This window comes from Callorhinus ursinus, unplaced genomic scaffold (assembly GCF_003265705.2).
Source record: "Callorhinus ursinus isolate GAN/ISIS: 27379988/994484 unplaced genomic scaffold, GSC_fseal_2.0 scaffold23, whole genome shotgun sequence".
NCBI lineage: Eukaryota > Metazoa > Chordata > Mammalia > Carnivora > Otariidae > Callorhinus > Callorhinus ursinus.
This window is the reverse complement of record NW_027397085.1, coordinates 3,097,684-3,119,855: the sequence shown is the minus strand read 5'-3', so window position 1 is coordinate 3,119,855 and position 22,172 is coordinate 3,097,684. Positions and strand designations below refer to the sequence as shown.

Genomic DNA, 22,172 nt, shown 5'->3' with positions numbered 1-22,172 from the left:
CTTCAGGGATGCGTCCCTTGTCCCCTAGACAGACTGATTGTCTTCGATAAATGTTCTTGGAAATCCATATTTGTTTCATTTAGATTGTTTACTTTGCGTCACAGATATTAATGTGATTAGTATAGCATTTGTCTGTCTCTAGTCTTAAGTGCCATGTGGGCAAGACCTTGGTTTTTCTCTCAACTGTATTCCCAGTGCCTAGCACCATGACTGGCTTATAGCTTTTTTACAGGCAAGCAGTGAAAGAGCAAGATGGGTTTGGGGAATTGCAAGTGGCTTGATACAGATAGGGTTTTGTGTGACTGAGGAAACATGGAAGGAACTGAGGCTACACAGAGGGTGTGAAGCAATGGCTTTCAAACCATTTTGACCATGATCCATGTTAAGAAATACAGTTTATATCATGGCTCAGAACATAAGTGTGTTGTATGTGCATTTATAACAGGTTTTATTTTTTTAAAGATTTTATTTATTATTAGAGAGTAGGAAGAGGAGCAGAGGGAGGGGGACAAGAGACTCCACGCTCAGCGTGGAGTTCGACATGGGGTTCAATCCCAGGACCCTGAGATCATGACCTGAGCCAAAATCAAGAGTCAGTTGCTTAACGGACTGAGCTACCCAGGCACCCCTGTAACAGTTTTTATATACCAATACTTAGCTGTTAGTTCACATAATGTACTCTTTATTTTTGTTTTCCAAATCACTGATTCCAACCACTAAGTTGATTTCATAATCCACTGATGGGTTGTGTCCTACAATTAGAAACACCCAGATTCAAATGGTTTGACAGAATCTATGGCTTTGCCTTAGAGGAGCTGCAGGTAAGAGTGTGTGTGTGTGCGTGTGCGTGTGTGTGTGTGTGCGCGCGCATGCGTGTGTGTGAAAGTGATGAGGGTGGGAAGGGGTTACGATGCCAAACCGTGACTCCAGTTCTCATGCTATTACTAGAATTGGTCTACATTAATTTGGCTTCCAGATAGATTTCATATAAAGAGTTTCACTGCTTAAAGAGGAGCTGGTGGGGAGGGGAACTGAACCACATACCTGTAGCTATAATACTGTGTTCAGAAATTTGGATTGGGGCTCCTGGTTGGCTCAGTCGGTAGAGCATATAACTCTTGGTCTCGGGATTGTGAGTTCAAGCCCTACATTGGGTGTGGAGCCTAGTTTAGAAAAACAATAATAAAAAAAGAAATTTGGATTTTTATCTCTTTCACAGTAAGGAATTCCTGAAGGATTTTAGGCAGTGAAATGTTCTCAGTAGATTGCTTTATATAGCAAAATAACTGGCTGATTGAAGAGGGGCAGAGTGGAGGCTAACAGACCTCCTGGAGGGCTTTTTCCGTCTATCTAATACTTACTGAGCACCCATCAGGAGCTGTACAGACCTGTGAAGGCAGGGACCTTTTTGGTCTTACTGTTGTATCTTCAGTACCTGTCACAGCGCTGAATGTTTTAGGAGCATGTGTTGATCGGATGGGTGGAACACACATTTGTGGCATGTCAGACACTCTGCTAAGCATTTAACATACATTATCTTTATTCCTGCTGGTATTTTATGAATTAGAAAACTGAGGTTTAGAGAGGTTTTTCTTTTGCTCAAAATCAAAAAGTCTCTGTGGCACAGTGGCAGGGCTGGGGTTTAAATCTTGATTCTTTTCATCCCAGTGCACAGAGCACAGGCTAAGGAGTCTGGCTGATTTGGATTTGCCTTATAGCTGTACCACTCCTGAGCTGAACGATGTTTAAAAATTTATTTAAACTTCCATACTTTACTGTCTTCATGCAGCTATTGGGAAGTTTTGTTTTTTTTTTTTAAGGATTTTATTTATTTATTTGACAGAGACAGCGAGAGCGGGAACAGAAGCAGGGGGAGGGGGAGAGGGAGAAGCAGGCCTCCCGCGGAGCAGGGAGCCCAATGCGGGGCTCGATCCCAGGATCCTGGGATCATGACCTGAGCCGAAGGCAGACGCTAAACGACTGAGCCACCCAGGCGCCCCTACTGGGAAGTTTAAATGAGATAAGGCCTATGTGGTACTGAACAGTGTCCGGTGCATAATAAACCCTCAAATATTAGCAGTTATTAGTGTTATTATGCCATGCTACCAATAGCAAGGTCACAGTTGTAGGAGAAGCAGCCTGGAGTGGGTATGGTGGTTATTGAAGTCAGAGGAAAGGTGAAGGGTGGGGTGAGTAAGTGGATGTGTCATCTTCATTCCTTCAGGTGATGATAGGAGGTACACTTAAACAAGTACTGCAGAATGAGCAGGAGACTAGTAGATGATAGTGAGAAAGGGTAGAAGGGTCTTGTTAGGTGCCTTTGAGGTCCTCCTCAAAGAAGGGGTGGATTCTGCATGAAATGAAGCCATCTGGAGAAGGTGATAGGGACATCCAGCAGGCCCACCCTGGCTCTTAGTACACTGTAGGAGCAGGAGAACTGTAGGGAGAACTGCAAAAGGGACTAGATTTCAGGTGGTAAAATCTTCGAACAGCGTGCATTCATTCAGCAGATAGCCTTGAGGAACTTGAAGTCCAGGCACTATGCTAGGCACTCAGGATACAGTGATCAATGGGACAAGACTCCCTGTCATCTTATATGTATTTTTAGATAGTATTTGTAGAATGTAAAGGCCAAGTAGTCACATGAAGGTCTTGATAGTCCAGAGTATTAATCCAAAGCAGTTTCTGTTCATTTCAAAGTTTTTGCCAAAAGCCAAAGCTCTCGGGATGGAGGGGGAAGGAGCAGTTTGTTTTTCAAATGTTTTCAGGTCTGCCCCTAAACCAGACCTTTTTAGGGCAATCTTAGAAACTCTACCTTCAGAAAATGTTTAGTCTGGGTTTCGGATGTATAGACAAGAGTAAAACCTTACTGAGGCTGCAGCCCCTCATTCAATTATGTATCTCCTCTAGTTACCTGTGCACAGTAGTGACTCTGCCAGCTCAAACACTGGGTTTTTGGGGTCTGAGTCTGAACAACAGATCACTGAAGTACCAAAAAAAAAAAGAAGAAAGAAAGAAAGGAAAAGCAACATGAATCAGGTCATTGGAAATTGGAGTTGATGATGGGGCGCCTGGGTGGCTCAGTCGTTAAGTGTCTGCCTTTGGCTCAGGTCATGATCCCGGGGTCCTGGGATCGAGCCCCGCATTGGGCTCCCTGCTCTGTAGGAAGCCTGCTTCTCCCTCTCCCACTCCCCCTGCTGCGTTCCCTGTCTCGCTGTGTCTCTGACAAATAAATAAATAAAATCTTAAAAAAAAAAAATTGGAGTTGATGGAGAACATGTAAATCAGTAAGTCCCCGGAGGAAGTTAATGTGAATGGAGGCAGATGACTTCCGCCTGCTTGAGTAAGAATGACTTTTCAGAAATTCTTCAACAAGAAGCTAGCTTTCATCTGTGTTCAGATGCCATGGTATTTCATTGTCCAAAAAGCAAGAGAGGGAGAAGTTGGTAAAATATTATTAAATGTATTTAAACATGTGAGTGTGTTACTTAGCCTTCAGTTACTAGTAGACTGCAGAGGCCAGGAAGGTTGCCAACTCCTTCATCTGATCATTACTTATCTTGACCAAAGGCCCAGGAGAATATATACTGAAATAATAAAGCTTTCATTAGCATTAATGCTTTTCTTTAAAGCCTTAATTTTAATACTATGAAATCAGATTTCAGAGCATGTCATAATTAAAATTTTCATAAAAAGAAACATTTAATACTATTTAAATATGTAATGACTCCCAGTGCTATCTGAATTAATTCACATCATAAACCCACTAAAGTGGACTTTAATGTCTACTATGACCATGTTGCCTTTACTTAACCTTAATATACAACACTATCAAGGCCAATTTATGAGCCACACAAAAATAATTTTTGCTTTATTATAATCACACCTTATTAACCAGAAATGTTAATCTGGTTCTACCATATTTACCAGACTGGGCTCTGAATAACTGGCAGCTCTTTTCAAAAATCAAAATTTTCCTGGAAATATGAGTATTTGCCAACTTAAGGATGCTTTTTAAGAAGGAGGTTTTTAAGACTCTGAGAGTTACTCTGGAAGAGGAGTTCTAGAGACGTTCTAAGCATAGAAGCATTTTTGGAATAACTAGTCTTTCAAGGTAACTACTTGAAGGGAAAAGTACTTAGATGGATAGGTTGTGATATATTGACTTGTAATTTTGGTCAAACTACCTTATAGTCACAAGTCATAACAAGTTTTGACTGGATTAGCTCATTTGAGAACTCAGGTATCTTATCATGAAGGAAAATGACTTGGCAAACCTATGTGGCTTGTGAGCAGCTGCTCTCAGCATTCATCCCAGGGAACTTGCTCTTTCTGAGATCCTTTGGCTTGATTTTGAGCTTCCATTCAGATAAGTAAGAGAAAAAGAAAGAAGTCATAGTTACTGAGTTTAAACTATATGTCAGAATTTACCCAAATATCTTAATCATTGTAACAACCCTGTAAGGTATATATTATCCCCATTTTACTGATGAGGAAACTGGGTTTCAGAGAGGTTAAGGTGGTTGCCAAGGTGACATGTAACATACATGTTTGGAAGCTTAGATTTTTTAAAAAATATTTCAACATGTTTATTAATCATAGTATTTGAGTATTCTCGTTTTGGGGCAAAGCTTAAATTTTAATTCATATCTGACTCCAAAGTTTTGACAACTCAGACATCACCACCTGACCTTCCTAGTCAATCAGATCCTTGTTAGTGCGCAGGTATTTAAATGTTTAGTTCTCTACACTGTGGAGGCCTCTGATTTTCCCCCAGAGGCATCCTTCACACCCACCTTGCAGGGATCTGTCTCAGAAAAGTCTGTGAGCACTCCCTGTGCTACGCAGATTTATAAGGAGGGGTGGGGGAGATTAGGACCCCCATTAAAGTATTGATTTCTGGGGAATAGGGGCTCCCTATCAAGCACTTTGCCTTTTTCACATACCTCCAAACCTAAGCAAGGCAGGATAATGCTGTGTGGTAAGCAGATAATAGATCCCCCACCCTTGCCCCCCAGCAAATGTCTATGTCCTAATCCCTGGAAAGCACCAATATGTTACCTGGCAGGGAAGAATTAAAGTTGCAGATAGAATTAGGTTGCTAACCAACTGACCATAAAATAAGAAGGGTCCATTTAATGTGGATGAGGGTAGCAGAGTGATGCACTGTAAGAAAGAATGGCCTTTGCTGACCTTGACAGAAGGGGCCACAAGCCCAGGAATGTGGGCAGCCTCTAGAAGCAGGAAAAGGCAAAAAAAAATCTCCTAGAGCCTCTAGAAAGGAACATAGCTTTGCTGACACTGAGTTCAATTTCAGACTTCTGACCTGCAGAATTGTAAGATAATAAACTTGTGTTGTTTTTAGCCACTGGGTTTGTGGTAATTTTGTTACATCTGCAATAGCAAACTAATACAATGGCCAACCTCACTTCCTTAAGGTCTGGCTTACCTAACCCAACACCAGAGCTTGTGGTGGAGAGCAGCCAACATCAACCCAAATTGATGATGCCCATCAGTAGGCACTCCAGCCAGGATAGCACTGGTGAAGAGGTGGACAGGAAGGGAGGCCTGGGAGGAAGTGCAACTTTTTGGCCCCAGGTATGACCGGGATCCATGGATTGAGTTCCAGCCTCCAATCTGCTGTTGTCTTTCAGCAGGTCACTTCACCTTGTTCAAGTGTATGGCCTCATTTGTAAAATATGGAAAATTATACTTGCCCTGCCTGCAGGGTGTCATGAGGACAAAAGAGTGGGTACAAGAGAGCATACTCATAACTGCTGCACACATCTTCAGTTCTAGGGAGTGAATGATAGAGTTAGCACTTCACTACTATGGAAGAACTTTGATACTCTCCTGGTATTTTTGAGAGTAAGCATGTCACTGTCAACATTTACTTCTAAATTTGCAGTGACCAAGAAAATCCAATTAAACCAAACAACTCATTGACTCAAAGGTCATTTGATGTTTAACTGTATTTCATGTAATCATACCATGTTGGAGCCAAAGAGGACCTTAATGATCACCTCATCCATTTTGCAGACAAGCAGATTTAGGTTGTGGAAAGGTAAGAAGTTCAAACCTTTAGAAATAGAATTCCCTATTGAGTGGCAGCAGAACAAAAACCCAGTCTTTATGAATCCCTTCTAAGATGTTAAAGACATGGACAGCTATTTAAAATAGAAAGTCAGCCCAAACCAGTTCTAACCCTCTCCAGCTCCATGGATGACAACTTAGGTATATAAAGGGCTCTAGCCGTTTCAACTTTGGTTGTCAATGCCCTGCTTTGCTTCCCCCTCCTCTCTGCCAAATTTAAACTTAAAGAAGTGACTGATCACTTTACATCATGGCAGGAGTTCAGCAGTTGGGTTCAGGGCATTCTGCATCCCCATTCCAGCCATCCACCTCCCACTGTGTGCTTGCTCTCAAAGGCAGCATGGGAGTGGTGCTATTAGTAAGCCAGTCACAGAAGTCAGAGAAGCCCTGCTGATCTAGGCGAGGTGTGTCACTGTCACCCATCAGCAATGACAGCTCTCTGTGAGTCGACTGGGTCACAGGCAGAGAAACCAGTGCAGTCCCCATAACCCATCTCTACGTCCTCTGGAGGCCAGCTTGGCTTATTGGTCCTGACAGCCCTTGGGCTTTGACAGATGAGCCAGCAGAAGTCCTTAAGGCCAAAGAGGCACAATATCTGTTGAGGTTGGAGTCAGGTGAACCACCATAGCCACTGTCTCCTGATAGTGGGCAAGCCACTCTGGGGCTCATTTTTCTCTTCTGTCAAATGATAGTGTTAGATTGGACAAGGGCTGCATTTCTCTCTAGGCTTTTCTAAAAGTGGGGATTACATTAGTCCTTGTGTTGGGTTTTGTTTATTTTACCTAAGAAAGTGGAATGCTCATGGTCAGTTCTCATTTGAGAAATGTAAATTTTATTTTTGATTATAAAAGTAATTCATGCTTGGTATAAAAAAGTACAACAGTACAGAAGTATATAAAGCAGAAAGTAAAATCTCTTTGCTTAACTCCCACAGCCAGCAGTAAGTTACTAGTCAGGCCCCTGAACAGGCTGTTGGTGCTCCCAGTATTTACCTTTCTTGAGGAAGCAGTTGCGATTCTAAAAGTCAGTCTTTGCTGATATTAATAGTTCCAACAGTTGGTGAAATAGAAGAGTAACATTTGCAGAAGATTTCTTCTAAAAAGTTCAAATTCCTCTTATAGCCCAAGTTACACATCCACATGAAGAAGTTATATTTCAGTACTTACAGAAATAACATACTATTTTTAGGATAATGTGAAGATTGTGAAAGACAAAAGAATAAAATACATTAAAATGTTTGTAGAAGTTTTATTGATGGCAGGAATTTGAGGGATGTTCTGATTTCTTCCTAGATTGGGGCATTGCATTTGTGTTACTTGTGTAATGAAAAACATTTTAAGAAAAACATTCCTGATAATGACATACTAGTAGTGATACACTAATTTGGATTCAAACCAAACAGCGCAATAATGCATACTTACTAAATATTGACTAAACAGCTTAAATTATTACTGCTATTTCCTTCTAGGCTATTTTTTTCTCCTATGAATTCTATTCAGAATTAAAGATAAATGAATAATTATATTAGTAACTCTGGGAAAACTTAACTTGTAAAACCTTCAAAACACTGAGTTCAATGCTTCAAATTTATTTATTGGGCAGCTGTTATATACAAAGCACTGTGGGAATAGGAGGCTAACCCAAGGGCTCAGGTCTGGCAGGAGAGGGAAGGCAAGAACCCATAGAGCCATATGCCAGATGGCCTGTTCGAGGTGTTACGAGATTATAAAATGCTAAGGAGTCCAGAGAAGTAAAAAATCATCTCTAAATAAGGAGTAATGAAGGAAAACTTCATGCAAGCAGTTGAATTTGAGCTAGGTCTTTGAAAATGGGTGGAATTCTTCATACTCAGAGATTGAAGGGGCCTTTTAAGTAGAGGGAAGGCAAACAGGCATGGAGGAGCCAAAATGAGGACATGTCAGGAGGAACAAGGAGTCCAGCGGGGCTGGAGCATATAGCATAGGTAGGGAAGGAGCAGGTAAGACTGGCAGCAGGGTGGGGGCACTTGGATGTCAGGCTACAAAATCGAAGCTTATTGATGATGGGTGATCTTGGGGGGCCTTTGAGCAGGAACTCTGATATATTCAGTGTTGGCTTAGAACAGTTCCTTTGGTCAAGTTGAGTGTAAGGAAGGGGACAGTTGGGGAAGACAAGGATGGGAAGAGGAACCCTAGATGAATGATAAATGAGGCCTGAGGTTGACAGGTGGCATGAGAAGGAAGACAGGTGTGGCACTTTGTGGAAATAGGAACCTAGGATTCAGTGACATGAGTTCAAATCCCACTCTGCCTCAACATTACTTAGCTCCCCGAGCCTGTCTCTTCCTCTGCAAAATGGGCATATGTCATGGGGTTGCTGCATGGTAGGCAGTTATTCTTGTAAGCTCAGCACAGCTCTGGCACATGGCGAATGCTCAGTGCATGTTAATGTCACCGACATATTACCTGGAATGAGAGGGAGGAAACTTGGTATCAGCTCAGTGACTAGCAAGGGAGACAGTACAGCAGCTAGGAACAGCGCATCTGGAGGTAGAGACTGGATTTGGATCTCAATGCTACTTACCAGCTGTGATGTTGTAGAAGCTACTTAACGCCTCTGTATCTCAGTTTCCTTAGCTGTAAATGGGCATAGTATTAATATCTCCTCAGGGAGCTGCTATGAGAATAAAGTGACATAATGCATGCAGTCAGTGTGCATGATGTACCTGTACATTTTAAGAGCCCAGTAAATGTTAGTTCTTGGGTAAGGGGTGGGAATGTGGGATTTGCCCTTTCCTCAGCAGTGGCAGGATATACAAGCAGAGGGGGAGACATGCAGCAGGGGGTTGGACATGAAGCACTGAACTGGGAAGAACACTCGAGGCTGGAGTTAGCCAGGAGTCACCGGCACAGAGGTAGATGAGCCAAGAATGAGCGCATAAACTGGCTTAAGCAAACAATCAGACAAACCCAGAATAAAGGACATTCTATAACGCAGATGACTGGACTCTCAAAAATGTCATGAAAAAAAAAAACAAGGGAGCTGTTCTAGACTAAAAGAGACAAAGTTGTAATCAAAAAGTAATGAATGAACTTTGATTGGACCCTGGTTTGTTTTAGAAAAGATAAGACATTTCTGAGACAATTGGGGAATTTTGAATAAGGACTATTTTAGAGGCTATTAGGAGATATATATGGTGAAATACTTCTGGATGAAATGCGATGCATGTTTGGGGCAGAGGGCCAAAAAAGTAAATAAGGCAGAATATTAACAATTGCTCAGTCTAGGTAGAGGGTGTATGTGGGTGTTCATTGTACTAGCAGGATGAAGGCTGAAAATAAATCATCATATTCAGCTCTTAGGGGTCCAGGGTAGGATGGGAAGCTGACCACTAGTGAAGAATTCACGTATGGGAGGAAGTACAGGCCCCCCTTGGTTAGTGTTCAGTGGGGGCAGCCAGGCTGGGCAAGTCTTTCTTTTTAGTACAAGGGCAGACTGGGTGTTGCTGAGGAAGAGTAGTCTGGGGAAGGGAGGGAATTAAGTCAGAAGAAAGGAGAAACAATAATGGAGCAAAGGTCCAGTAACGGTGGAAGAGGAATGGATGGGAACAGAAAAAGAGGCAGAGGTGGCCTCAGATGGGAGGGATGCCTTCCTTCTACTGTGGCCCGGAAGCGAGGATTGTGGAGATGTGGGAAACCAAAGTTCCCTTCCTAACGAGGGAGGAAGTTATGTTTTGCTAGTAAGGGAATGTGAGGTGGGAAAGTGGGGAAACTCACTACAGCTGACACTGGGCGTGAAACGGAAAGAAAACAGCTGGGGTGAGACAGGGTGCACTTGGTACGGTCTGCAAGCTGGGAGGGGACTACACAGGGGTTCGCCCAGACTGCGCCAATGAGGCACTAGAGAGGACAGGGTAAAGAGCCGTTGTGGAAGCTAAGTGGCCCCCTTTTCAGAACTTCGTGCTGGGTAAACCAATTACCAAAGATGTATTCATTGGGAAAGGAGTAAAACTCTTCTTGGATAAAACGCTTTATCCTCATTTCCAAACCCCCTCCACCCTGGGTTGCCCTGGCTGGTGTACAGGCACGTAGTATGATAGTCTTTGGTACACAAGAAAGTTTCTGTCCTTTCAAAGTCACCGGGTACGAGACTCCGGGTGGCCTAGTCTCACCAAGTTGCTCGAGCTGTCATTCCAAAGGCGGTTGGAAGAAAACCAGCTCCTAAAGGCCAACAGCAAAGGAGGCCACCGGAGCTTGTGCTCCCAGGCACCCTGGGGGGGGGCCACGGAGCGTTAAGTGATTTTTGGTTCCGCTTTGCTCCGAAGCGCTTCTCAAGGGACCACATTTGGAGACGTCGGCGGGCCTGAGATTCAGTTCCCAGGGGAGGCCGGTCCGCGGACCACACCTGGAGTAGCGCTGGCATGGGAGGGACTGGGGTCGCAAAGCGGCCACAGCCTACAAGAGGACCTTGGTGATTATGAAACCGTCCCTCTCCCCCTCGGGCTCTTCTTTGAGCGGAGTCTGCGGCGGGGCAGAGGCGGCGGCCAAGGCGCCTTCGCGGCGGCTCACTTCCCGCAGCCGCGCCTGCAGCGCCTCCCTCTCGGCCTGCAGCTCCCGCCGCGCCTGGGCCGCCGCGCGTTCCTCCTCCTGCAGGGCCCTGCGCCTCCGCTCCAGGGCGCGCTCGCCCTGCTCCACCGCCGCCTCGCGCCGCGCCAGCTCGCGCTCACGCAGGCTGCAGCACACGGCCAGCGCGCCCATCTGCTCCAGCAGGCGCGCCCAGTCGCCCTCGGCGGCCACGGCGGCCACGGCGGGCCCGGGCGGCGGCTGCGGCGGCTGCGGCGGGCAGGGGGGGCCGGGCGGCGAGCGGCGGGCGGAGCTCTTCTCCAGCTCCCGCCGGTGCGCGCTCTTGAGGTGCCTCCACAGCGCCGGGGTGCCCGCGTGGAAGCCCGGGCCGCGGCTCACCTGCTCCCCGCACAGCCGGCAGGTGGCCCACTGGCCCGCGGCGTGGCCCGGGCGCGCGGGGGCCAGATGAAAGTAGCCCCAGGCCTCGCAGTATGGCGCCCCCAGGCGGCCGGGAGGGGCCGGGGCCAGGCCGGGGCACGGGCCGCCAAGCGCCGCCGCGTCGTCCGGCCCGCCGGTGTCGTCCATGGGCGCCGTCAGCTCGTCACTCCGCATTCTCTCCGCCGCGCCTGCGTTCCGAGGGAGAAGGTAAGGACAGCCGCTCGACTAGACACACACGCGCACAACTTCGGTGGCCAGAGGCGGCCGCCTTTTTGTTACACATAAAAATCCGACGGTTCGTTTGGGCGTACCTGGGTTTCTTTTTCCTATTTTTAACGGTTTAGTCCTCAGGAAATGTTAGCCCTGCCCAGCCCTTCTGCCCTTAACTAGGAACGCTCTTCAAGATCAGACGGGTCCCCAGCTCACAGGTACTGATACTGAAGAAATGGGAAGCACCAGCTAAAGAAGTGCTGTATGTGTGCGTTTTAACTAGTCTCCTTCGCTCTCTTTTAAAAAGGTTCCTCTTCTCAGAGTAAGAGCTCCCTTTGGTTTGCTGCTCTCAGTGTTAGGGAACAAACGGTTGAAACGAGCCAGAAGGAAAGCCTTGGGAACGAACAATTTGTTTCTTAAACTTGAGGGGTGTAAGTGCCCGTGGTGAACAGCCTTTTTAAAGACCTTTCAGTGAGGAAATATTTTTTTCAAAATACAAGTCTCTGTTTTGTGACTTTAAAAACAATGGGCTTATGAGGAAAATGGCAGTACTAAAAACCACTAAAATGTTTTAAAAATATACATACTTAGGAAAACAAATATACAAAGCAGTTTTCTAAATTTTTACCTTTAACTTAGTTGGTAGGCCATGTCCTGTGGGCCTTGGGGGGTCCCTGTCATTGCCTCAGAGTTTCCAGCCAGTGTCAGTTCTCAGGTAGCAGCACTGTAGCGTGAATCCTGAGTTCTAAAGAACCATCAGCAGTGCTAGGAGTCAATTCAGAGGACAGGCAGTGAGTAAAAGAAATTCAGTAAACAGCCCCCTAAACAGATACTAGAATACTGGCTAGCACCATGTTATTCTAGTGTTCTTTTTTTTTTTCCTCACCCTGTCATAGTTGCTCCAGTTATAAAACAAAAAGAAGTTTTCTGTATTGCTCATCCCCTCTATATATTTAAAAGATAAAAAGCTTTGTCAATGCTTTTAATTAAGGAAGGAAATAAAGAAAAGTAATAGCTTCTTCTCTGTCCAGCAAGTATCTGTGGTTGAAAGGATCCACACACAACCCAGTGACTATCATTGCAAAGTCTTTCCCATTAAAACAGTTTATCACAGAAATAACCTATCAAACAAGGAGGGATAGAAAAGGTGAAGTTTATTCTTCAGGAAGTAACTTCACAAAGGACCAAATGTGTAATTCTAAACAAATTTGTTTTGAAAATTTAAAAATACTAAGAGAACACGTGGCAGACTTGGAGGTCTTCTGAGAATTTATTTCAGGGGAGAATCAAGGCCAAGATACATAGTGAGATAGCCAATGTGCACTCGTACTGTCAGGTTTTGAACCAGCAGCTGGGGAGATGATGAAGTTCCAGAATCTCTCTCTCTTTTTTTTAATGTAACTGGGAATGACGGAAGACACGGTTGGGAACAGGAAAAATAAGTTGCTATAATAGTAGTCGTGTTTAGTGTAAGCTTTTATTTCAGTTGCTAAGAGTCTTCTTACAGATACCTTACAGTTTTCTAAATCTCATTTTTTCCCCCCACCAAGCTGGTCTAGTCAGGATCAGGCATGATGTTTAACATAGCACTCAGATTTTTAAAAAAAGGTCACAAACTTACCAGAATCATCAAAAAAAGACAAGTGCCAGTCCTCTTCTAACAAAAGAATTAGCCATTTACATATCTTGTGATACAACAGGCATTGATTTGAATATAGTTTCTCATGAAAGCCAGTTAGTATAAAGAGTCTTTGGAAATTGAAATGCTAGATTTCCTGCAAGAGATTTACTAAATCCCCAAGGTCCCCAAAGGGGGAGCACAGCATGAGGAGAGGAGTTACAGACCATTTTCCAGGATAATCTTTTTTTTATGCTTAGTAAACATTATGGTTATGTAACATTATGGTTAGTAAACAGACCAGATTTTAGTATTAGAAACTGTTTTTGGTAACCTAAATTTACCTAAAATTTTTTTTCTTCTATTTTTTTTTAGAATTTCATTTCTTCTACATTAGAATCCTCTCTTTACAGAGTTCTTTTTTTATTACTAGATAGACACAAAAGGGGGAGAGAATAGGATTATGAATTCTTGTATTTTTATAAATTGAAAGAGATTTAAAGGTTTTCTATAATAGCAAGACTCTTGCTTTGCATTCTGATAATGCTTTCTTGAGCTGGGGGTTGAAAACTGTATATAAGCTGCAGACGGTCTTACCTGTGGCAGAGTCTGAGAGTGATCATTACTGATGTGCCCCTAAAAGTGCCAGGGTGACCAATTACTGTCATGCAATTTACCTCCCTGCAAAATGTCTCTGGGTTTCTTCAGAATCTGGGATGCCCAGAGGAGTGCCACATACATGAATGCCATCTGTCGTAAGAGCGAGGGTGGAAACAAGAGTGAGAAGCACTGATTTTGATGTCTTAACCCTTCAAATTTAGTGGACTGCCTCATCTGAGCCAGGGACACGCAGCACCGTAAATGTCGGCCAGCACAGCGCTGCCCCTCCAAGGGCGGCAGAGGGACATCCTCTGTCTTGGCAGGCCTTCACTCTCGGAGGTCTTAACCGGTGGAAGGCAGCACAGGACTGAACTGCCTCACCTTCTCAGTCCTCCGCACACAGCTACATCCTGGCTCAATACAGTCTTCTGTTCAGACTAAGCATCTAAACAGTGACCAGCAGTCATAGGTGGCCATAGGTCATCATAGCCTTCCTAGTTCTGCTAAACAGCCCCTGGGCTTGTTTCAACTATCCCTACAGTACAGAGGAAGAGAAGCCTCCTAGTCAGCTATCTTGGCTTGGGAGAGAGGCCTCAGCAACTTCAGCCACAACCCTAATACACAAAGAGCTCCTACAAACTGACAAGAAAAAGACGAACAACCCAATAAAAAAAATGGACAAGAAATACGAGTAGGCAAATGACCTAAGAACAAAATCAGATGGCCAAGAAATTTGTGAAAAGATTCACATCACTTATATTCAGGGAAGTGCTATTAAAGTAACAGTAAGGTCTCATTTTAGATCCATCACACTAACAAAAACGAAGAGGTCTGTCAGCCAAAGCTAGAAGGGAAGCAAAGGAATGGGTATGTTCATGCATTACTAGTGGAGATGTGGAGGCTTTTAGGACAGCAGTCTGGCAATTTCTGTTAATTAAAAATAGATAAAATCGGGGATCCCCTTCTTTGGAATCTATTCTGTAGAACTAAAAGTACTAATACATAAAGTAGTATGTATTAGGATGTTTATTACAGTATTATCTGGAATGGCAAAAAACTGGGAACACGGGAATGCCTGTCAGCTGGAGAATGGCTGGGTAAATGATGTGTGTTTACACCTGGGAATATTGTGCAGCCATTAAAAAGTACGGATTGGAGCTCTGCTAGAAGACCTAAAGGGATTTCTGAAGGAACTCTTCAGGGAGAAAAGACAAATGCAGAAAAATATGTATAATATGATGTCATTATTCTTAAATAATACACAGATCTGTGTAGGATATATAAAGATTTTATATATATATATATATATGAAGAAAAATAAGGAGGAAGATACACTGTCGGTTGAGGAGTGGCAGCTGGTGTGAAAAGAGAAAGGGAAGAGGCAAACACAAAAGGAAGAGTAAAAAGGTCCTAAGAAAGCATGCACATTTGGGGCGCCTGGGTGGCTCAGTCGTTAAGCGTCTGCCTTCGGCTCAGGTTATGGTCCCAGGGTCCTGGGATCGAGCCCCACATGGGGCTCCCTGCTCGGCGGGAAGCCTGCTTCTCCCTCTCCCACTCCCCCTGCTTGTGTTCCCTCTCTCGCTGTGTCTCTGTCAAATAAATAAATAAAATCTTAGAAAAAAAAGAAAGCAAGCATGCACATTTGTGGATACATTTAGGTAGACTATGTATATGGCAGGATCTACACATAAGGTGGAGAGCGAAATGGAGTCACTCATGTCAAGCAGTGATGTCATGAATGAGGAAAGCAGACAAGGGTGATGAGCTGAGAATAAATATCACTAAAACTCTTCACAGCCTGTTGGCACCCAGAAGTGATGACCAGCAAAGCCAAGAAAGCCTGGATGAGCCGAGAACTGATGATCGGTAGAATCCAAAGTCTGGAAGGGCTAGACTGATCAAACTCCTTTAAAAAAGGAAAGATTTTCGCAGCAAACTGTCATATTCTCCAGACACTGACCCTTCCACATCTGACCACATCAGAAAGGCAACTGCCACCGAAGGTCCTGCCCAATTGATCTTTGAACATAATAGAGATCCTCCCCTGCTTGAACATACTAAGCAGGAAGCACTGAGTGGACCCACACCGGTCGAGACTTCATCTCAGCTGTGTGCTTGTAGACTGACTTTGCATTGGGTTCATTAACTTACCCTATTTTATCTTGTTTCTTATGTGACTTTTATATTTCGTGTGTTGTCTATGAAGCCAAGTTAAATGCACAGTGAAATGTCATTGAGTTTGGAATTCTGAAACTGCTTTTACCATTATGTTAACCTTGCTTTATGATTCAATAAAGCTGACATTATGGAAAGACACAATCTGTGTATACGTCTTCATAGAGTAGCTCCCCAAAAAAGGGCGCCTGGGTGGCTCAGACGGTTAAGCGTCTGCCTTCGGCTCGGGTCATGATCCCAGGGTCCTGGGATCGAGTCCTGCATCGGGCTCCCTGCTCCTTGGGAGCTTGCTTCTCCCTCTGCTTCTCTCTCTCTCTCTCTCTCTCTCCCCCTCTGTCTCTCATGAATAAATAAAAATCTTAAAAAAAAAAAACAATGTAAATACAAAGTTATTTTCTAAAACAATCCTCAGGCCACTGAATTCATGTTGGGCCAGGCAGCCTGAACGATGGAGACTGGAGAGGACAGTCCTGTGAGGCATAGGGCCGCCATCTGGCCCTGGAGGGACCTCAGGGTGTGAGGTTGCTCGGTGTCAGGAGGTTTGCTGGCCCTGCTTGAACAGAAGGAGATTCTGTATGCATAAGAGATAGAGGTGCCATGGGAGGAATGCCCATCTGCCCCATCTCCCTGGCACAGGCAGGCACTCAGGGGATGCTGCCTTCAATGCAATGAACCTGACTCTACTTTTCTTAGACCCAGCTCACTAAATCCCAGTCTCTCATCTGTCAAGGAAAATGATAAGATTATCTGCCTCTAAACCTGTGGCTGAAATCAAATAATGCTTTTGGATTCTCCAGTGCTATTTAACTTCAGGGCATGAACAAAAAGAAGCTACCAGTATTTACTGCTCAGACACACCCACATTAAGATCTTAGTGGCTGAAGGCAGTGTTATTTCTCTCTTTGACATTGTTATTCAATAGAGTAGACAGTTTAAGTTGGAGAAATTCTCTTGAGGATTTTTGAATATAAAAAGCAAAAAAGAATCACAGATCCACCTTCCCTCCCCAACCAAATTTATTTTCATTTCGTAAATTGACTTTCATGCACAATAGGTCACTCCTCTCTCAGGTAGAAAATAATGGGGAGGTCTGGTTACCTGGAGCCCTGCAATATGTATTACTTCCTTACCAAGTAAAATGCACACCTATTAACTACATAGTTAGCTAACATGAAGAAAATGAAAAATAAGAGCTCCCTTAATTTTTTCTTAAACAGTTTTTAAATTACCAGAAAGGTGCCAGTGAATGTGATTATTTTGCTTACAATCCATTCACTCCATCCACTCTCATTCAAATTGCTCATTGTGCACCTGCTCATCTGAGGTCAGACAAGGGCTTGCTGCTTGCCCAGGATGCCAACAAGAGAACCACATAATCCATCCCCTCCAGAAGCTCACAGTCTGGTGGGGAGATGCTTCCAGCCATAATTCTGATACATGTGCTAAAGGTCAGAGCACTGTTCACTCATGAGGGTGAATTCCATCATGCGATGTCCATACTGAGGAAAGGGTGGGTCTTGGGGGCCCTAACACAAATGTTCAAGCAGACACTCCTGCTTCAGCATCTCTTCCCTTCCTGACCTCCTTCAGGGCCCCAAATTCACAAAAAACACATTGCCACCAGTGCTGACTCTCATAAAGTTCCAATTCTTTAGTCTTATAACTAGGCTTCCAAGCTCATATTTTAAAAAAATATTTCCTGATGCTAAATGAAAGTAGCTAGCATGAAATTAATTTAATAGTGGAAATGTTTTAGTGCAATTTCGGGGAAGGGGAAAAAGCTGAGAGAAAAGTAGATTTTAGTTACTTCATGTAAGAGGGGAGAGTAGTATTGTTGGTACCACACCTCTAAACCCATAGTGAATTTCATTTGAGTATCCATTATCTTGAAGGAATGATAAGTTTAAGCCTGTGGAAGATAATAAATTCACATTAATTATTTCAAACTGCATTTGAAGTTTTATTTGCAGTTCTCCAAAGTTCTAGTCTTCTAATAATCTATCAGATTAAAACCCAGACTCTTCAGTATCATCTCCCTAAATCCCGATATAGAGAATAAGGGAGATCAAAACCCGGATGAATAATTTGTGTAAATATGGGTGTACATACATATAATATATGACTGTAACATTAAGAATCATCCTATAAAATACCCATGGAAGTTAATTTTATTATTTTATACTTATGCTTGAACACATACAAACTATTAGGCAAGCTAAAGGCCAAAGAACAAGGCAATGTTCTCAAAAGGGTATAGCAAATGAACTATATATAGCTGTGTTTGTCCTTCCACAGCCAAGGCTAATCACTTCAGATGGATTAATCTGGCAGAGTTGTAAACAAATAGCTGACTTTGCGCCTGGGTCTTAGGTAAGAAATTCATACTAATGTGAAATCCACACAGACTTGGGTGGAAACACTAAAAGCACCATGGAGATGGGGGCAGGGATTCCTGTTTGAGCATTTGGCTCGTATTTGGCTTCTCCTCTCCAAAATGAGAAACATTAAGAAAGTCTCATTTACTTCACCCACCAGTAACTTAATCAAAGCAGAACATAATAAATAATTAGCCTTGACAATTGAAATATCAAGGAAACCACAATTCACTCACCTGTTACTTGTCCATCTCTGTTGAAATATTAGTTTACTACCATGGATTCATCTATTTATAAACAGATCCAGCCAATCAGAAAAATTAGTCTGGAATCACGAGGCTGAAGACTTAGATGAAGTGAAAAAGCAAAAAAATGCCTCCAAACTGTGAAGTGTGGATACTTAGCTCAGGCAATACAGGGGTAAGTGTGAAAATATTTAGATAAATGTTACACATGGACTGTAAAAAATGTACTGGACCCACAGCTAATCGTATGATGAGTCAGAGATGTTCTCTGAATGTGTTAAGCCGAACTCTTAGATACCTCTACCATTAGCTAAAAAGCCAGATGTAGTCTATTAATGCATTTTTTAAAATGAAAAGTTTATACCCTAAACTGAACCTTTATTTTAGGTCTACATGACTTTAATACATATGTTTCTCTAAAGAAGGGTGTTGATCCATTTTGTCTTGTAAAATGCATACTTTAATATGAATTACAGGAACTTAAAGCTGCCCTACTTTGAAGTCCTTGGTAACACAAAGAATTTTTAATTGAGAATTACCTTGTTTTGGCTCTTGGCCATTTTACACATTGTTGCATACTTTTTATTGTCCTTTGCCTCAAGCCAGTTTTGGCTAAAAAGAGTGTACAAATAATACATGAATGCAAAGTGCATAAAATAATTACCCTAATTATGTCAATTTATTAAGCTTTTTTTTTTTTTTTTTTTTACAATAACTTCTGTTTAACACCACATTCATGTAGTCTGGGCTAATTTGAAGTTTGGATGGTAGTTATTTTTTTCTTTCAAGAAAGGAAAAATAATTTTGTTTGGTAAGCTTCGGGCATTTGGCTACTGTCAGTAGTTACAGCAAACTGCTCCTCTGTACTCAGAGAGGATCAGAAAATTCTTTTGTTTGAGCACCATGGAGATGGGGGCAGGGATTCCTGTTTGATTTGGCTTGTATTTGGCTTCTCCTCTCCAAAATGAGAAACATTAAGAAAGTCTCAGAGAAAGAGCACACTACAGGGCACGCAACCATTTGCCACTGTTAAAAAAGTCTGACTGCAAAAAGGCAATTTTTCTTAGGAGAGCCCATGATTTTCGATATTCTCAAAGAACTTTTTTGAAAGGAGACTGGGAGCAAAAACGAGGTGCTGAAAGAAGCTGAACAGTGCCTCTAGGCAGAATCCGGGGCCACATGCGTCTTTTATACTAGGGACAACCTGAGCACAGCGAAGGAAGGGCACGTCCGGCAGCCCGTGCGCAAGCCAGCCTGTGATAATAGTGAACAGTGGTGTTTGTGCGTTGCTGGCTCACCTGCGGCCCCCGAGGCCCGGGACTGGTCCCTGTTCCCTTCGCCGCCCCACTTCTCCCCCAGCCCCCGGTGGGCCGCGACCCGACCAGGCCTCCGGGAGCGCGGCCGCCTGCGTGGCGGCGCACACTCACCCCATCACCCCCAAAGCGCGGCAGGAGCAAGAGGCGGGCTAGAAGTCTGGGATCGCGGGTCCCCTCCAGGATCCTCGCAGACATTTTGTTCGGTGCAGAAACCTCCGCGCGTCTCCCTTAAAGACACAGCGCTCAATTCATGCGTTTGGGGGTGAGAGGGGGGAGGGTAACATGTGACCTGTAGGGGAAAGGGCTGGAGAGTCACTCTTTAGCCATCCAGGTCCACGAGTGACAGACTTCGTTTGCCAAGGTTTAAAAATGATGCAGTTGTTTAGTGCTTTTTAAAAATGTAATTTTTATTTTATACTTTTACATTAACCTTCCAAGACCTGGATTCCTGTCTTGAATCTGAGTGCAGTTTGCATCCTTTCAGGTTCAAGGTATCTGATGGTTCAAGTTGTTAAAAGAAACCTGCCGAACCAAGGTCTGGACAGGGCTCGTTGGTGTTCTAGAACTTAATAACGCTAGTATATCAGCTTTCGATGGATTATGTTGAGGTAAAAACACCTACAACTCGGCGATTTACAATAAGAAAGATTCATTTCCCAAGCAAATTGTATCTGCTGCATCTATTCCACTAGTTTCCTTTACTCCAGGCTCCAGGGTGAAAGATCAACATTTTTTGGGGGGATACACTCACTTCACCGTGTGCTGGAACCAACTTTAGGGAAGAAGAGTCCTGATTTGTAGTGTTTTTTATTTCCATGATGTAAATCCTCCCACCGTGGCTGATTTCAAGCTACTTTTAACAAGTTTAACAAGTGACTTGCCAAATTTCTGGAAATGTTACAATCAGCTCTTATACACCACCTGCACATTGCTGCTCTTAAAACAGCTCACATTCCGAGCACCCCAATTCTGTTCACGTTTTATTGGCCAAAGCAAGTCATATGGTAAAGCTTGCTGTCAATGGGACCAGAAAGTGTACGCTCAAAAAAAGAAAGAAACCTTGCAAGTCATATAACAATGGGCAGAGATTATATAATCCTTTTAAAAGGAGGACAGGGAATTACTGATTACAGTATTATAATCCAATTTACATGCTTTGGTTCAAATAATTTTTTTTCAACCTCATTTTTTCTATAAATTAGAAGAATGTCGAAGTGTCAAAGTCCATTAATGGAGTTTCTCCCTACCATTCCAAGAATGGTTTCAGAAGAAACTGGTTGGATATCTTAAAAGGGATAATTTTGCAATGTGAAGGTAAACTATTAGGTTGACATTTTTCTTCTGAGAAGGACACTTACTGCTGTGGACATCAATTAAAAGAGCAGTAACTAGTGGGTGCCTGGGTGGCTCAGTTGGTTGAGCGACTGCCCTTGGCTCAGGTCATGATCCTGGAGTCCCGGGATCGAGTCCCGCGTCGGGCTCCCTGCTCAGCAGGCAGTCTGCTTCTCCCTCTGACCTTCTTCCTTCTCGTGCTCTCTATCTCTCAAATAAATAAATAAAATCTTTAAAAAAAAAGAACAGTAACTAGTATAAATGAATTTGGTTAAGTCATCTCTTATTTGTGGCTTAATCCAAAAACAGATTTTTAAAGATTATTTTATCTGGCAATCCTTTTTACAGGAGGCTTTATTGCTTTGAATACTTTAAAAATCCGTTTGGCTTTAGACTGACCATGTAATGAGATACATGGTATTTTCATTAGTTCATGGAACAGTTTTTAGTAAGTGCTGGTTATGAGCAAAGCACTATTCTAAACCTGAGTAGGAGTCTGGAGATTCTAGAGATCGTTCAGTAAGATAGTAAGATAAATGCAACTCTAAGAAGAAAATGGAAAATGATGTAAAAGGAAACTTTCAAGTGCCACACTAATTTGAAAACAGCTACATTTTTTTTTAAACTGGCAACATTTAAGCAAGACTTGAAAAAGTGTAGGATTTGGACTCCTGGAATTACATGTTTGTTATCCGAGCAAGATGTGTTTTGGATTTATTTTTGAAGTCCAGGGAAATGGAGCCTGTCTTTTCTGTGTTTGAGTCAATGCTTAGACTTTCTTATAAGCTAAAATCTCTTTCTTGTAGTTTTAAATTAAATTTTAAATAAATTATAAAATATTTCAAATATCTAATAACTCTTCTTTGTCCCACATTCTTTGTTCAAGTTTCAGCAAGAAAAATGCTCTTTAGTTCTTGCTTTGGTAGTGGCAGTTCCCCTAACTTTCGTCAACCATTTAACAATAAATAAATAACATTTCGTTTTCATCAGAAGACCTCATTTCTATCCCCTGCTCTAGAAGTTGGCAAAGCATAAAGACCTGCATTTCATTGGTAACACAGAACATTTACCCCCCAAATGTTTCCCAAAGATTATAGCCTTGAAATCTGCTGTCTGACCTTACCAAAAACCCATCATGAGAAAACTGTTTATGGAGATTACCTCAAAGACATAAAATTATAGAGCTGTGTACTTGGAACATACTCTTTTGGTACGTTCTATATGTGCAT

The 22,172-nt window shown here is 43.0% G+C and overlaps 2 protein-coding genes and 1 non-coding gene across 10 annotated transcripts in view; 1 reads left to right on the top strand and 2 right to left on the bottom strand.

Moving 5' to 3' along the window:
- Nucleotides 1–15,821, top strand: part of AGGF1 (angiogenic factor with G-patch and FHA domains 1) — a 57,425-nt gene extending 41,604 nt beyond the window's left edge. The window contains exon 15 of the mRNA XM_025892496.2: nucleotides 15,298–15,821. The gene's annotated coding sequence lies outside the window, so the exon portion shown is untranslated. The remainder of the gene's footprint in view (nucleotides 1–15,297) is intronic.
- On the bottom strand, nucleotides 7,328–19,844 carry ZBED3 (zinc finger BED-type containing 3). 8 transcript variants are annotated; one of them, XM_073905302.1, is made up of 5 exons: nucleotides 19,723–19,824; nucleotides 17,517–17,584; nucleotides 13,498–13,650; nucleotides 11,911–12,047; nucleotides 7,328–11,260 (listed from the first exon to the last, which is right to left on the bottom strand). In XM_073905302.1, exon 5 carries the CDS (start codon nucleotides 11,244–11,246, stop codon nucleotides 10,527–10,529), a length of 720 nt encoding a protein of 239 aa, XP_073761403.1. In that variant the 5' UTR covers nucleotides 11,247–11,260; nucleotides 11,911–12,047; nucleotides 13,498–13,650; nucleotides 17,517–17,584; nucleotides 19,723–19,824; the 3' UTR covers nucleotides 7,328–10,526. The 8 variants fall into 8 exon arrangements, with proteins under 8 accessions (XP_073761403.1, XP_073761406.1, XP_073761405.1 ...); XM_073905305.1 differs by lacking the exons at nucleotides 13,498–13,650; nucleotides 19,723–19,824 and adding exons at nucleotides 18,287–18,337; nucleotides 19,594–19,700 and having other exon boundaries at nucleotides 17,522–17,584; XM_073905304.1 differs by lacking the exons at nucleotides 13,498–13,650; nucleotides 17,517–17,584 and adding an exon at nucleotides 18,287–18,337.
- LOC112839727 (small nucleolar RNA SNORA47) lies at nucleotides 13,759–13,896 on the bottom strand. Its single transcript, XR_003212279.1, has one exon. It is a non-coding gene; the product is annotated as a small nucleolar RNA SNORA47 (small nucleolar RNA).
- Nucleotides 19,845–22,172: the final 2,328 nt, after the last annotated feature.

Bases quoted from the DNA above. Each gene is read 5' to 3' on its own strand.
- ZBED3 (XM_025892499.2), bottom strand. From the start codon at position 11,246: ATGCGGAGTGACGAGCTGACGGCGCCCATGGACGACACCGGCGGGCCG.